The sequence below is a fragment of the Echinops telfairi genome, unplaced genomic scaffold, assembly GCF_000313985.2.
Source record: "Echinops telfairi isolate 266 unplaced genomic scaffold, ASM31398v2 ScPeMD7_7412;HRSCAF=8450, whole genome shotgun sequence".
Lineage (NCBI taxonomy): Eukaryota > Metazoa > Chordata > Mammalia > Afrosoricida > Tenrecidae > Echinops > Echinops telfairi.
In genome coordinates, this window is record NW_022111312.1 from 7,913,152 (window position 1) to 7,928,805 (window position 15,654).

General features: G+C 45.4%; 1 protein-coding gene across 1 annotated transcript in view; it reads right to left on the bottom strand.

The window, feature by feature from the left end:
* Positions 1–1,722: 1,722 nt before the first annotated feature.
* Positions 1,723–15,654, bottom strand: part of TAOK3 (TAO kinase 3) — a 111,879-nt gene continuing 97,947 nt past the window's right edge. The window contains exons 17-20 of the mRNA XM_004709559.2: positions 10,701–10,940; positions 10,002–10,214; positions 3,564–3,746; positions 1,723–2,527 (exon numbers count right to left, since the gene is read on the bottom strand). Of these exons, the coding sequence (XP_004709616.1) occupies positions 2,366–2,527; positions 3,564–3,746; positions 10,002–10,214; positions 10,701–10,940 (798 nt within the window). The 3' untranslated portion in view covers positions 1,723–2,365. The remainder of the gene's footprint in view (positions 2,528–3,563; positions 3,747–10,001; positions 10,215–10,700; positions 10,941–15,654) is intronic.

Here is a 15,654-nt window from a genome sequence, read left to right on the forward strand (position 1 = left end):
TTCCCCCCACGGAGCAAAAAGGTGAAATAGATGTAAGGGAAACTTCTTGCCTTAAGACTTAGGGTCCTTTTGGGAGGCCATGTGGCCCAATACTTAAGCGCGTGGGTTCTGAAAGCAGACAGGTCTCGATTCAGACCCCATTGCCAACAATTGTACTGGTGTGAACTTATTTCACCGATACAATGCTTTGTGCCTAATGGCATGCTAAACATTGCTTTTCTTCCACAAAATATGAGTCTTTGCACTAGCACTTCCTAATATTGTTTTCAAATGTATCCAGGATAAAATCTTTAGTGAACTGTAATGCCCAGGAAACTGGGTGATTCATTATTAAATATGGGGTTCACCTTGTTGGTAAAAATTCTGTCTTTCTTTGAGCATTCCTTTCTTCTTTAGTCCATCCCAGTGCCCATGAGGGGTCACGTTTGTCTGTGAAGACTTAACACCCTGAAGGACCCCAAAATATTTTCTAGGTCTTCATTCCAAAAGAGAAATTCTCAATATTTAGAACTAGATCCCTAAGGGCATGAGCTCTTACTGAGGTGCTCTAGACCCAAAGCCATACCCAATAAATTGACGTGTTTTAACTACATCATTGTTACCTCCCTAAAATGATCCGGTGGGCTGGGTCGGGACCCACTGTTACTGTGGGCTCATTTTAAATATTTAGAGTTAGTACCTTCTCTATAGAACAACTCAATGCCAACTCAGAGCAGCCCTTCCAGACAGGGCAGAAGCTGCCCTGTAGGTTTCGGAGACAGTAACTCTGTAAGGGAGCAGAAGGCCTTCCCTGTGCCCTGCTTTGCGTTAAGGATGCGTCACTTCACAACACCTGACCTGCTCCCCCACAGCCAGTGCGGATGTGCACACCGGCCCACGTGCCCTTTTCTGTTTGTAACAGCAGAAAGGTGCCGCTAAGCATCCCAAACAGTGTGACGCTACCTCCGGCCTGGACGGAAGAACTTGGAGAACAGCTTTACCTTGGACCTGGACTGGCTCTTCTTGGAGCAAGCGAGGATATGGCGAGCGGGTCCCTCTCAACAGTGACCTGGGGAGCCTGGAAGGGAAACTCCCTGGACAATAACACAGCAAGGCGATGTGATGAACACTTTTATTTACAAATATAATTAAAAGCTCTGACAGTTATCATGCTCTTCCTTGGAACCTGAAAAATGGTGTTTGTTGTTTTGTTTTTAAAGTGCATGCAAAAGAAGTAAAGCCTTTTTTTTTTCATCATTTTTTATTGTAAGAAAATACACAGTTTGAAAGTGTGAATAATGCAATATTTATGACCAAGAGATGGGACTTAGGGAGGGGAAGGGAACTAAAGAAAAACAAACAAACAAACAAACAAAAAAACAAGATCAGGGTGATCTGATTGAAGAGACAGTGTTGAACTCCAAATACTGAATTGGAAAAGGAGGGAGGTGGGAGGAACAGGAGGAGGAAGTAAAAAAATTTGATCAGAGAAACAGTTAAAATACAATATGAAAATAAGTAATACCTCTCCTTAAATTCCTTCTATACACAAAATACACGATTTGCCAAAGCCCAATTTGTGCTACTGGGATTCTGTGAGTTCCTTAAGTGTATTCACATCCTCTGCAACGGCAGAGAATGGTTATGATACAATCAGAATATGCTGAAGACAAGCTAAACTCTTGCCAGCAGGTTCTTAAAAATCACAAGATCTCTTCACCCCACCCACCCACCCCAGCCCCAAAAAAGTAATAATATGTCACCACTGATATGTACATCACAATTAGTTTCTGTAAAATGTATCAAATTTTCAATCTTTAATAAAACTTTGTTTTTTTTTAATTCCTGATGAATAAATACCAAAAAAATAAAATAAAATAATGCAGCAGCTAGTTAAGGTGTAAGGCTGCGGATATTGTGTCTCTCTCCCCCTTGGCGTTTATTATTATTATTAACTCTTTTTTTCTGTTTTTTGCTTGACTTTCAGATTGGTCGTAATGAATGCTTGCTTAAAGCAACATACATCCACTTTGTTGTTGTTGGTTTATTGGTTTTGCTAAAACTCTCCAAAGCTTTCACTGAAACGTTTTGAATCACATCAGTACTGTGACGTGTACTATGAGTAGAAGTGGCCAGGTTCTGGCCAGCACTGGAAGTTGACACGGGGGGAGGAAGGGGCCCCTGATGGAGTAAGAATAAACAGGCACTAGTCCGACACGATGTCAGTAAGAGTAAGAGAGAGAGAGCGAGAAAGAGAGAAAGAGAGAGAGAAAGAGAGAGAGAGAGAGCGACGCCCGTTAAAATGGGGAATGTGGTTCGCAGGGTCGGAATTTTTTTCATTTTTCTTTTCTTTTTCTTTTTTTTGTAAATGGCAAAAAATTTAATCTCATCTATAGTCCTCCTTAGGAAAATCTAATGTAACCAAATTCCCAAATCCCATTCTGAGGCTCTCCAGGTCAAAAGTTTCAATCTCTCGCTCTTGCCTTTCCAATAGATACTTTATTCTCTCGCTGCGTTCCTTCTGAAGGGCAGCCAGCTCTTCTTCAATCTGCAATAAGCACAGGGGACAGCCCTTAGCAGAAAGCATCTCTTGACCAGAACCTACATGCAGATGTGTACACACACACACACACCCAGGCTTGAAACACAGACGCAGGAAACCAAGAGCAAAGGAGGCCGAGAGAGGCTGGGGGAGCCCTGTGACGAACCTCTCTGCTCTCATCTATTGCCTTGAAAACCTGCTCACAAGAATAACAGTGTTTGGGGCCCACCTGGGGCGAGCAATACCATTCTAGCATGGCAAGCAGCTGGGCTGATCTAGGTCAGTGTCCTGTTTCAGCAGGAGATGGCTCAGGAGAAGCGAAAAGACACTCACCACTCACGCACAATTAGATTGTGCTGCTTTCCCATAGAGAGCAGACTGCCCCCTGGGTCATTAGCAATTTAGTTCTAGAGCAGGATCTGGGAAAATATTCTGTTACGCTGGTCTCAGGGAACTACCGGAAGGACGAGCAAATAACTGGTTAAGCAAATAAATGCTTAACAGTTCTGAGATGCTTTATGAAATCTTTTCTACTGCATATTCCCCAGCAATATCTAAAGCAATGAATATTTCAATTCAGATAACATTTATTATGCATGGCAATATCAGCCTCTCTTCATTTTAATTTTCTTAAAGAGCCCTGCCGGTGCTACCTCTTGATTTAGAAAGAGCCGGAAAGAAAAGCCGAATCTGCACCTGGTGTCCTCGTGCCATTTAGCAACCAGGAACCTCACAGGAGCTAAGAACCTAATGCCATCAGCTCACGGGACCTTTTGTGTTGTACCAACTGCCCAGTTGGCCTGGCCATTCTTCTGGCTGCCACGGCTGAGGGTTTCCTAGCGGAGCAGTAGAAAGGGACCTCAGATAGATTGTGCAAGTGAACGTCACCCTTTCGAGCCTTATACTAAGTGTCCTGGTCTGCAGAGTGGCGCTGCTGCCTACCGCGCAGGGACAGCGGAGCGTGACAACAGCTCTTGGGCCAGAGGCAGGCCTGCTCACCCAGCCTCCCCGCAAGCTGCCCAGGACCCACAGTGACACTCACCTTCTGCTCAAGATGTGCTCTGCGCAGAGACACCCTCTGCTCTAGCTTCTGGAGCTCCCGCTCGTGCTGTGCCTCTGTTTGCATCTTGATTTTGCTCTGGTAGGCATTGAGCAGCTCCATTTCCTGCTGGAGCTGTAGCCTCAAGGCCTGGCATTCTGCTTCTTGAGCCTCATCTAGCCGTAACTGTGGGGCACAGAAGACACATACTGTCAGTCCCCTCACGCTTAGAGCTCACTAGGTGATGCCTGGAAGAGGGTTCCTGGTTTGGATTGCCACGGGTCCCCTCAGATGCCCTACGTACACTCAGCGCTAGGAATCAAAGTTGACAGCAAAGTCTGCCCAGCAGGCTTCCCAATTCTAAGCACACGCCCTTTTCAGTAGGGTCTGAAAGCACAGCAGCAGGCACAGGGTGGCTGCACCCAGGGGCTTTGGAGGCTGGCACCCAAGCTCGAAGTCTAACTCCACTGTTCCCTGACAGCTGTCACCTTGGCAAGCTGTCTCTCCTCTCGGGCTCTCACATTTCTCACCGGGAGAAAATACCCGCAAGAGTTCCTACTTGCTCAGATTGCTGGAGGATGAGACCAAAGCGTTCCTCCCACGTCCTTTGGAGAGCTGTTGTGGTGCACTTGCTGTTCAGGAGAGGAGCTGTTATTACTTGGGTTTTGACGACACCGTTTCAATATGTAGATAATCTTCAACTCTATGACCCTCAGATGCGAGGGGGCTTCAAAAAGTTCATGGGAAAAATGCCATTCCCTTTTCGTTCCATTTCCCACAAATTTTTGGAAGCCTTCTTGTACTTGGGTTTAACTGTAAATAAATGAATCCCATCCCCACATAACTTGAAGAATATACCACAGCACTGTTATGCTTCTAGACAGTAATCTTGGCCTCTATTTGTCATACACATTAGCCTGCTGGCCAAACGCAAGATCACTCTAGTGGTTCAAAACTTTCTTCCCCATGAAGGGTAGTCTTGATAACCCTATAGGATGTATCTGGGTTGAAGCAAGGAAGTTCAGATGACCAGGTGGCCTGGTAGTCTCCCTTTTCTCTGTAGCAACCAAACCCTGCATTTATGGACCATTTAGGGTGCAAAGATCATAGGGGAATGACAGAAAAGCCTTCCTCCCAACTAAGCCCATATTCCCAGGATAATGGGCCAGGAAAGGTTTTACTAGCAGGGCTCTGCTCAAGGATGAATATGCCCCCCCTCCCCCCCTGTCTCATCCAGGCTTGGTTTTGCTCAGATTCTACAGGGTCTCAGTTCAGCTGTGATAGATGAGATGAGAGCACTTAAATTAGACAGTTTGGGCTACCCAGAGTATATCTGGATAAACTCCATATAAGCCACTTGGCCAAGATACTTATTCTCTGTCCAAAGCTTCGGTCCTTCCTCTGTACAATTTGTGACAATCATCAATATCTCACCTGGGAAATGACCTTTGAAAACATTATTAGTTTTAGAAAGTTATTTGCATAGTGTTTTCTTTAGCACTTTGGTAGAAGTATACTAGAGAGATCAAGTGAACATAAATTATGTAATCATCTCTCAGAGGTACTTTCTAATAATTCACCCTCACCAGCTTTTATTAAAACCCACTACAGAGAATAGCTCTCTCCTCATTTTCCCACCGAAGACTGCAGGGAGAAGAGAGACCAGCCACAATGGACAGCTAGGCGCTGGCTGGCCCAGGAGCAGCTTCAGGGAGAAGACGCCAAAGGGCTTATAGGCTCTCCACCGATGGCTGCTCCCCATCCGCACAGAATCCGGGTGGCCCTTCTGCCGACCTCACTTTCTGGCATTAGTTGCTCTGAGCCCTGGCCAGGAGTCTCCTCTGGGAAGGTCAGGCCAAGGAACAAACCCCACTGTCTTTTGTTTCTGGCATTGTATTACTAATGTCTATAACTAGGTGAGTCGGCACCAACTTCCGACTCTAGGACTGTCCTAAGGTGAGAAATCAGAGAATATTCCCGTATTTGATATTCATCACCCAAAGCTGCGCAGACAACAAAACATTAACAAGTTTTGAGAGAGTATAAAAAGCAGATGTTTTCTAAAGTGGCTTAAACTGAAGAAATGGCTGAGAGAGAAGCCGTATCATGTGATACTGGCCAAATCATGGGTCAACTCTGGCCTGCAGTCTGCTTTTGCAAATGAAGTTTCCCTGGAAAGCGGCCAGCCGCCGTCTTTTGTTTATATCTTGTCATTTGTTCATGTTATCACAGTTGAACTGAGCTCTCATAAAAAGGAAAGAACGCAGAGACAACACTTAAGCAGTGGCTGGCCCAGGGCAAGCAGCGTTGTCTTTCCCATATGCGCTCTTTGGGCCCTCCTATCTCAGAAGAAGGGTATTTCTCACTCCAAAAAAGGGAAGGAGGTGGGCAGCGGGGCTCAGATTCCAACTTCACCACTAATTAGGTGGGCCACTCCCTGAGTCAACGGGTAGCAAGCTACACCCCATGGGCCACATATGGCTTGCAGCCTGCTTTGCTCTTCCAGTAGAAAGGGTTGTCCTGGCAGGCAGAACACGCATTTGTTGACATCCTGTCTGTGCCTGTGGTCATGCTGTCACAGTTGAACCATGTAGTTGTGACAGCGACCATGTAGTCCACAGTCTAAAATATTTACTCTACCCTTCTCAGCAAAAGTGTGCCAACACCTGCCCCAAGCACATGGCTTTACATCACGAAAACCTCAAATCCTCATAGATACACTCGGTTGAAAACAGTAACAACTTCCAAGAGCTTTCATAGAAATGAAGTAACACGGAGACAAGACTTGGCAAGACGACATGGTGAGCAGTAGTTGTCTTTGTCATGGATGTACTTCTTCTCTTCTGGGGAACACGGACCCATAGTCTTAATTCCATTCTTTACCATGAACAGTCAGCCATAGAGCACTCACTAGATGCCTGGCATAGCTGCAGGTACGAGAGCACAAAGAGGATCAAGATGAAAGGAGCCCCTATCAATTCTCTCTCCCGTCCTCTTGCCTCTGCTCTCCCCGCCATTCATTGCGCATTCTGACCCTACCTCTCTAGGCATATTGCTCACACAAAGGTCACTGATGAACATCCTGGAGTGGCCCTTATCTGACTGGACTGCCCAGTAGCATATGACATCTTGGACGGCCCCCTCCTTCTTGAAATCCTTCTCTTGCTTTCTGAGATGATGTCCTGCTTGGCCTCTTCCTCTCCCAGCTCCTCCCTATCTCACCTGGCCAGTAAATGTGGGTGCTACGCAAGGTTGTACCACCCTGGGCCCTTCCTAAGAATCACAACCATTCCAAAGGCTCCAGGGACTGTCTGTGTGTAGATGACTCCCTCACCAGCATCTGTAGCTCAGACTCCACTTCTGAGGTCAAATTAGCGTATCTAGATACCTTTGCCTGGATCTTTCTGAGAGCCTCAAGGTCAACACAATTCCCTCATCCATATCTTCCCACTCGCCCAATCTGCTCCACCTGTGCCCTCACTGAAATGCTGACTGTATACATTCCAACCCCGCCTTCACACTTCACTCCACATCGGGTTTGGTCTCAATTCTGCCTCCTGCCTAAGTTTCAAAGTTGTGCTCCGTTCTTGATCCTGATGGCCTCTTCCCTCGTCTAGCACCACTCCCTCAGGCCCAGGTCAAAGCAGCAACTTCACAAACCATCTTCTGCTGCCACCTTCCAGGTCATTCTCCATCGGTCACCAGAATGTTGGTTCTAAATGCAACTCTGATGTCAGGCCCCTGCTTAATACTTTGCATTGGCCTCTCACTACATTTAGGATAAACATAAAAATCCTTAATAAAGTCTGCAAGCCCCTAATGGTCTAGCCCAGGGGTTGGCAAATCTTGCCCCTCAACAATTTAAAACTTATTTGAGAGTCATAAATATATATTTTTACAAACAAGTGAAATCACCACTATCTGAACAGTAGCCTCTAAAACGGTGCAATCTTACTTCAGAGCCACATGTAAGTACTCAAAGCGCCGCTTATGGCCCAAGAGCCAGTTTGCCAACCCCTGGTCCAGCCCGTGGGTTTGCACACTTATTTTGGTCTACCACCCACTTTTCAAAACACTGTTCAGTGCCCCTATGGCAATTACACATGTTTGCTTTACAGTCCATAATCCAGGGTCAAGCGTCGGTATTTGTTTTTGCAGGTTCCCTGGATCAGTCCAGTGCCCCTCCCATAGGGAGGGGTTGCGGGAAACCCTGGTCTAGCTCCTGTTTACACCTCCAGTCTCATTTTCATATTCCCCTCCTCCGAGTTCTCTACACTTCAAATGCGATAGAGTTCTCTGAGTCCTTCACGGTCTTTCCATCTTTACACATACAGGTATTATTAAGTCATCACTTTGCCAGAGACCTTTCTCAAACTCTCCCGACCAGGGCAGCATTCTGGTTTACAGTGTTGGCAGCCATGACATTGAGCGGACTTTCCAATGTCGGTTTCCTCCACCGCTCTGTACACTCCACAAAGCCATGACCCGTGGCTGATCACTCACTCGGGCAAAGTGCAGGCACGCGATAAGCATGAGCTGGATGAAAGAGCACTAGTTCCTTCCCTCAGCCCACAGACATGTTCAGTGCATGGGGCAGAAGTCCTCTTTCCCTCTGCCTCCTCCTCCAGTTGCCATTCTCACTCCTCCCCCTCGCAGTGAAGGGTCTGGGAGAGTAGTCTCACTGACCGTTTCTATTTCATCTTGTAATGATTCCTGCAACGCCCTATCCTGTCTGCCATTCCCACCATTCCAGTGATCAAACCCATGGCGCGATCCAATGAACACTTTAGTTGGTCTCTCTGCAACATTTGAAACAATCAGTCAGAAAGCTCTGTGATGAGATCTCTTCTGGTTCCCTTCCCAGGTCTCCGGTAACTTGCCTTCTTTGGTCTACTTCTGCTCAGCCCTTCAGTATTGGTATTCACCAGACTCTGTCCTTTGTCCCCTTCCCTGATAATACACTCGCCGAGTAGATCTGATCTATTCCTGACACTACATCTGCCCCATCTACCAGTGATGGCGAACTCTGTGTCTTTAGTTTTTACATCCCTCCTGGAGATTCCTATGTGCATCTTTGAACCTAACTGCACTCATGTAGCTCAAACATGTCCACAACTACCTACCCAGACAGCCAGACTCACTCACTTTCCTATCTTGCTAAATGGTGACCTGACCCATTCTCTTACTGTCAAACCCACCTCTTAAACTGCTTACCAGGCTCTACCTTATCTTCTAAATATGTCAAATCCTTACTATCTCTATTAGAATGTTCTTTCTTCCTTCAAGAATTCATCATTTTTAACCTAGATTACTACAATAGCTTCCTAAGAGGTCTTTTAAACCTATATTGGTCACATGACTGCCCACATCTTTCCCCAGCACAAATCTGGTCCTTTGTCAAACAGGCTTCCGTAGTTCTCCCCTGCGTACAGAATTAGGTCTCGGCTTCTTAAGATGGCCTTTGAGGATCTGACCTCGACCCTCTTCCTCTAAAAGAGCACTCTATACTACTGCCGTAGCAACTACAGCCCGTTTCTCCAGCATGTCACGTTCTTTCAGGCCTGTCGATCTTCGCGCATGCCTGCCTCATGAGCATGTCCTCCGGAGGATTCATTTTGTGAAACTTCACTGAATCACCAGGCAAGCTCCCATCCCTGGCTTACCCAGACCTTTATGACCTCTCCATTTTGGGTCCCCACAATTCTCTCCTTGAATTTCTGGCTCATGCCAAAGTTCTTTCAGTTGTCATACACACACTTTCCATTTGTGAAACTGCCTACGTCGGTCCCTTTGCACGGAACCTATTTACCTGCATGGACTCCTCTAAGCGTCTCAGCTCCAGCTGGGAAGCTTTCTCTGGATCAGATCAGTTGTGCTTGTCCTCCCGTGACCCACAGCACCACCCGATTCAAAGCACTTAGGCTGCAGGATTATTGCTAAGATGGTAGGGGAACTGATTTTGCCTATCTAGCTCATTGTTGTAACTCTGAGCCCAGCAGAGTGCTGGACATAGATGCTTATTAAAAGTTTATTGAATGAATGTGCCTATGTGTCTGTCTTCCTCGCTTGACTGAGCCCCATTATGGGCAGGGGCTGTGTCTTACTCATTTGTGCCTGACATGACTTGGGGGGTGGCCAGCAAACCTTTGATGAGTGAACATATCATATATGTGAAATCGATCACATCTTGCCCTTAAAGTCCCTATGTGCCACAGGTCCGATTTAACATGTTATTCCTCTAGTTCCATGACATAAGACACTCCAGCAAGTATCCACACGGGCTTGGCTTTAGTCGGCGGCGTCATTTCCTCAGTTCTTTGAGCAGAAAAGCACCAACATCCTAGATTTGTGCAAGAACCATCTTGGAAACAAAAGGCTGGATCTTGAATTTCCTCGATTCCCAGAGCTCTTGAGGCCGTGGCACCGAACCCACCCACTTACCGCTTGAGAGGCCATCATTTCGTTTATACTCTGCTCATACTGCTCTGCCAAAATGGCAAGTTTTCTCGTCTGCTCATCTTTCAGTGTCTTTAAGATTGTTTTGTGCTCATTCTTTGGAGTAACTTCCAACTGGTGATTCTTGAGTGCTTTATACTGTTTGGTCTGTACTTTGCAAGTGTCCTGAAACTGTTTTTTAATTTGCATTTCCATGGCCTGTGTAGAAAAAGCGACACAAAAAAAGAGATAAATAAAGACTCCAGAACATAAAAAGTCTTTCATCTAATGATACAGTTCAGTGCTGGATCATCTGCGCCTTTGGTGCAGTAACCCGCGCTGTTCATAATGACAGTAATACATAGGACCCATGGAGGAATTAACGCTACCAGGACTTTCGGTTTCATATTAAGTGAATAGAAGTAAATTTGGATTCCCAAGTGGCTTTAATGAAAAAATGAATTGTTCTAAGGGAATGACAACTTTAAACAGATCGTGGAATCTTACTGAGATTTAGTGTCTAACAAAGTTGGCCATGCTTTGACTGGCTTCCTAGGCAAATTCTTCGATGTACCTAGGAAGGTGGCTAACTAGGTGTACGCTGTCATTAAAAAAAAAAAGGAGTAGGCTTAGGAACCACATCAATCGCAGCTGCAGTCCCACTCTGCTCTGGGTCAGAAGGAGGGGCCCTTGCAGCTCTCTCACCTTTAAGTTTTTGGGCTGTTGCCGGAGTTCCATGACATGCTTTCTGTGCAGTTCCCGTTCTCGCCTCTTGTTGTACTCCAACTGGTTTTCCAGTTCAGTCTGGTGCTGCAGACGGATCAGATCCATGCGAAGCTTCTGTAACGTGTGCAGCTGCCTGTACTCGAGCTCTCGGGTGGACTCGTCGTGCCGGATTAGCATGGCGTGCTCCATCTCCTTCTGGGTCCTCTTTTTGTTTAGTTCCTGCACCCAGGAACAAAGATAAATGGAGAGAGGTGAATGGAGATGAATTGGAAGGAATGCACAACTAAGTGAGGGATGGCAAGGAATGGCACTGCTAACTGGCTCTTAATGAAACCCATTAGTATTTGGCAGTGTGATTTAATGGGATTAGATTAGCAATCCCTGGAGATTTAGGTTCTGTTCTAAGGTCCACCACTTATAAGATGGGCAACTTCACAGCAATCACAATGGCACTATCTTTAAAATGGGATTCCTTCGCCCTGGCTTCTCTATACATCACAGAGTTGCTGTCGCCTTTTAATGAGGTGATATGCTATGCACGGGTGCTAAATAAAGGTTTCTTTAGTGAAGCTAGTGGTTCTCAATTCTGTTTCCCCACCAAATCCCGTGGGTAAGCTTAACTTAAAACATAATGCCTGAATCCTACAACTTGGATCCTGATATTGGTCTGGGTGGGGCTCAGACAAGACCAGTTGTGAGTTCTCCCGGTGGTTTTAATATGGAGCAAGGGTGAAGAATCACTCAAGTAAACTGATAATGCCTAAGATGTCTTGACGTTTCTGGGAAATACCCCGTGATTTTGCATGTGTCAGAAGTAGGACAATCATCTAATTTTTAAAAACCTCAGAGTTCAAGGCATGTTGGGGAAAAAGAGACTAGATCTCTTCCTTTTCAGCTTTTCTGTGACATGCAGTTAGGTCTCTTCTAGATCTAATCATTCTGTTCTTGCTATTTATGTCTGTCTGTTCTTTAATTTTTTTTAATTGAAAAGGAAAAAGGAAAGGGCACTAAAAAAGTTGAGTGGCATTTTTTCACTCACTAACTTAAGAATATTTCCTGAATAGTACTTCTACATAAAGGTCTGAACCATGTGTTGTGGGTACACAAAAATATTTAATGAGCCACATCTGCTCTCAAGTTGCTAATACGCTAATGTGTTGGGCGCCATTGAGTCAATTCTAACGCCTAGCAACCGAGTATGACAGAGAAGAGCTGTCCCATAACGTCTCCTGGGCTGTCAGCTTTATGCCAGCGGATTGCTAGCTTATTTCTACAGGGGAGCAGCTAGTGGGGTCAATTATCTGACCTTTTGGTTAGTAGCTGAACCCTAAACTACTCTGCCACCAGGGGCTCTAATAGGGATGGTGTAATATACATTTATTAAAGGATATGGGCAGCTTACTGCTGAGTGAATCAAAAGTTTGCCGGTGATCCCACCTAAGTCAATCCACGTTCTCGCCTAGGAAGTTGGAATGAGATCCAGACAGTGAGTCTCCACCTGTCACTGGAATTCAGACATAGGAGAACTACCACTAGAGCGGGGCTGCAGAGCAAGAAGAACGGAAAAAAGAAGGGCAGGGAATGTATTGATGGCCAAATTCGAGGCTCGTTCTAAGCCCTTCTGCAGTCCCGACTGGGATCCTCCTATGAGCTCTTCTGAACTATCTCTATAGCAAATCTCCTGGTTTTAGCTTAAGCTAGTTCAAATACATTTCAGTTAGAATGCAATAGCTTTTCCAGCTGCTGTGGTTTCTCTGGCTGCAGGTTCCATGGGTGTGGGTGTGAAGTGCCCCGGAGAGTGCCTGTGTCGAGCCTTAAACTTCTAACCTTGATAAAGACTCACTTGGATTACAAACCAGGTTTCAGTGTGCAAAGCTGTGGCAGGGGTGCCTGACCCCTCTAGCGTCCCCACCTGCTCACAGCTGCTTCCCTGGACACAGAGATGCAGCTGTTAGGAAGCACTCACAAAGAGTGGGACCCCTGGTGGCAGAGATAGTCACGTGCTCCGCCAATGGACCAGAGCGGACCCCCATTTGATGGGCGTAGACTAGCCACGGGAGCTGGAGCTCACCAGACACCCATAACCTCGAGTCGAATCCAAGAGAACAGAGGTCTCAAGCCTGAGGAACCAGCTGCCTGGCACATGCACACCATCCTATCATGAGCAATGACAGCCTACCCAGAAGCCTTTGCCTCGGACTCCATTTTTGAACCCCTGTTGCTCCTGCAACCAATTACCATAGCCCAACCGACACAGCCCAGCTCCTGGAATTCTCCACCTGTGGTCATAAATAAACCTAATGTCCTTCCCGCCTAAAAAAAAAAAGAATGCTAATTAAAGTTGTTTATTTTGCTTTTACTGTTGTGCTTCTTAAAAGCAGATCCTTCAAGAACTTCAATGGCAATACCTTGCTAGTCTAACTTGAGGGCCCGTTTTATTTTATTTTATTTTTAAAGGAGTCCTGGTGGCACTGTGGGCTAAGCATTAGAACTGATAACAGCAAGGTCAGTGGTTCAATAAAAGAGGTAAAGAGCTGAGGCTCTCCGGCTTTGGAAAAGGGTGGTATTACTATTTAAGAAGGTCAAAGAGAGGAGAAAGCACCTGAGTTCAACTTTAAAATCTTACAAGAGGGTGTCTCCTCTACGGCACACACTTTGGGAGGGGATGCACATCACAATTGTTCATAGCAGTATCAGAAACATTTTAAAAGTACTGTGGTTGAGAATATCTAGCACATTTTCAACCTGTCTATTTGAACAGAAGGATTTTAAAGGAAACCGCATCTATTACCAGAGTACCCCAGACCAAACCCACTGCCTTCAAGTTGGTTCTGACTCATTGCTACCCTCCAGAGAGGGCTTATAAGGCTGTAACTTGTTACGGGAGTGGGCAGTCTCATCTTGCTGCCTCAGAGCAGCTGGTGGGTTTAAACCTCTGACCTTGATGTTAGCAGTTCAACGCTTACCTGACAGAGCAGTTAGTACTCCATGTACATATTCAACAAATCATTTTGGAGCATTGTGTCAGGGAGCAGTGACCAAGTGTATCCATCCCCACATGGAGCTTACGTCTTAGTAGGAAAAGACCTGACTATAATTGCAACATAAGTTTGTCTTAAGGGATAAAAAATCAAGGGCGTTCCACCCCACCCCCTCCAGAGTTTTCCTGTCCCTTGTTTAGTTTCCCTCTTTACCCCAACCTTCATGAGTGTTCTTATAACAGTCACCAAGTGGCTCCTAGGAGGCACCACAGGACAGTGAGTCCTTCCCAGAGGATGCTAAGAACCCTCAGTGGTAAAGCTCCAGTTTCTAGGTCACTGATCATCCTTGACCTCTGAGTGGCCGGGACCCCAGCATTGGGTAGTTGGACATTCCATACTTTCGTAAAGTGAGAAGTCTCGCTTGAGTCTGAGCTCTCAGAGCCCTGAAGCTCATGGGAGAGGAGGGTGGGGCTGAGGAAGCAGAGAGGGAGGGAGAAAGTGAACAGCATGCCTTAGAAGAAATCAAATGTTTCTCCATCTGTTCAATAGAATGTCTGGGGTGTTGTCCATAGGACACCTGCATCACAATTACCTCAGTCACAAATGAATGCTCTTTATAACAAGTTGCCAGGTAATTCTGATATACTCGTAATAAGTTTGAAAATCAACTGAAAAATATTCAGCTGTAAGTTTAGTCAGGAGTCTTGAGTGTCAATTTTAGAACCTCCACAAAGGATCCTAAAGAAGAGGTTCCCAAATTTATTTGACATGCCACCCCTTTTTAGAAAAAGGAAAAGAAAAATCACTCATCATCCTCCTGAAATGAAAACATTTTTGTTTTTCATAAGCCAGGATAAAGTGTAGGTCATTTGCTTTTGCAGTCCCCCCTGGATCATCCTCACTCACTCTGAGAAACAACGGAGAAACAACGGACAGCTGTGGGCCAGTCTCTTAATCAGCATTTCACTTCCACAGGTGTAGAGTGCAGAGAACAGTACCTGCTGAGGACTTCCATTCTTGTAAAGATGGCACACCAGAACATGTGAAAATGTTTCAAAATGTACAAATACATGTCATTATTTTTCTGTATTCAGAAATGAATATCTGACATATAATATCCCAAGTGCACTTAAAACAATGATTAGAAGAATGCGGGAGCACCATGATAATAAGAATCTAGCTTGTTGTTCTTTATCCGTAATCTGCACATCTGAGTTACTGGAGTGTAAAATGGTAAAGTGCCTCCAATGTTGTCAACTATAAGGGGATAAAATCGTTCAGCTGAAGGTGAAGTGAGCGCTGGGTTTGTAAAAGGTAAGGTGACCAGATTTTAACATTGGTAAAGCAGGACACCATTGATAAAACTCATATCCTGGTGAAATAGCCACATGGCAGCCGAAAACCATATACCCTAGCTTGTCGTGCATTCTTTCCAAAAATCCGACTTTTTAAAAACGCCACGGGACGCGGGACAAATTGTTTAAAAATCCGGAGTGTCCCGCCCAAAGCGGGACGTCTGGTCACCTTAATAAAAGGGGTCAAGTGCTTTCACTTCTTTCCTAGGTGATTTCATTGATCTCATTCAGTCCTAATCGTAACCCTACAAAGCAGTACGACCGGAAGGGGTTACTGTTATATAGGTGGTAGGGAGGCATGTAGAAATGGAGAGACAAATATGTTAGACAAATAGGCCCTACAACTCGGACCAAGCAAAACCGGGACGAAAACTTAAGAGTTTTAGATTTTCAATATTTTCCATTCAAAGTTGTTCCCACGAATGGCTTCTATTTTCCTGTTTTATGCATTTTTAGTTTAGGATACAATATTTGGAAGAATTTTGATGCAGCGATGATCTCATCTGCCCAAAACACAGAACAAACAGTAACGCATAACACATGTACGCTTAGCTTATGCAAATCCAGTGACATGAGTTGCGCAAAAACTTAAAAAAC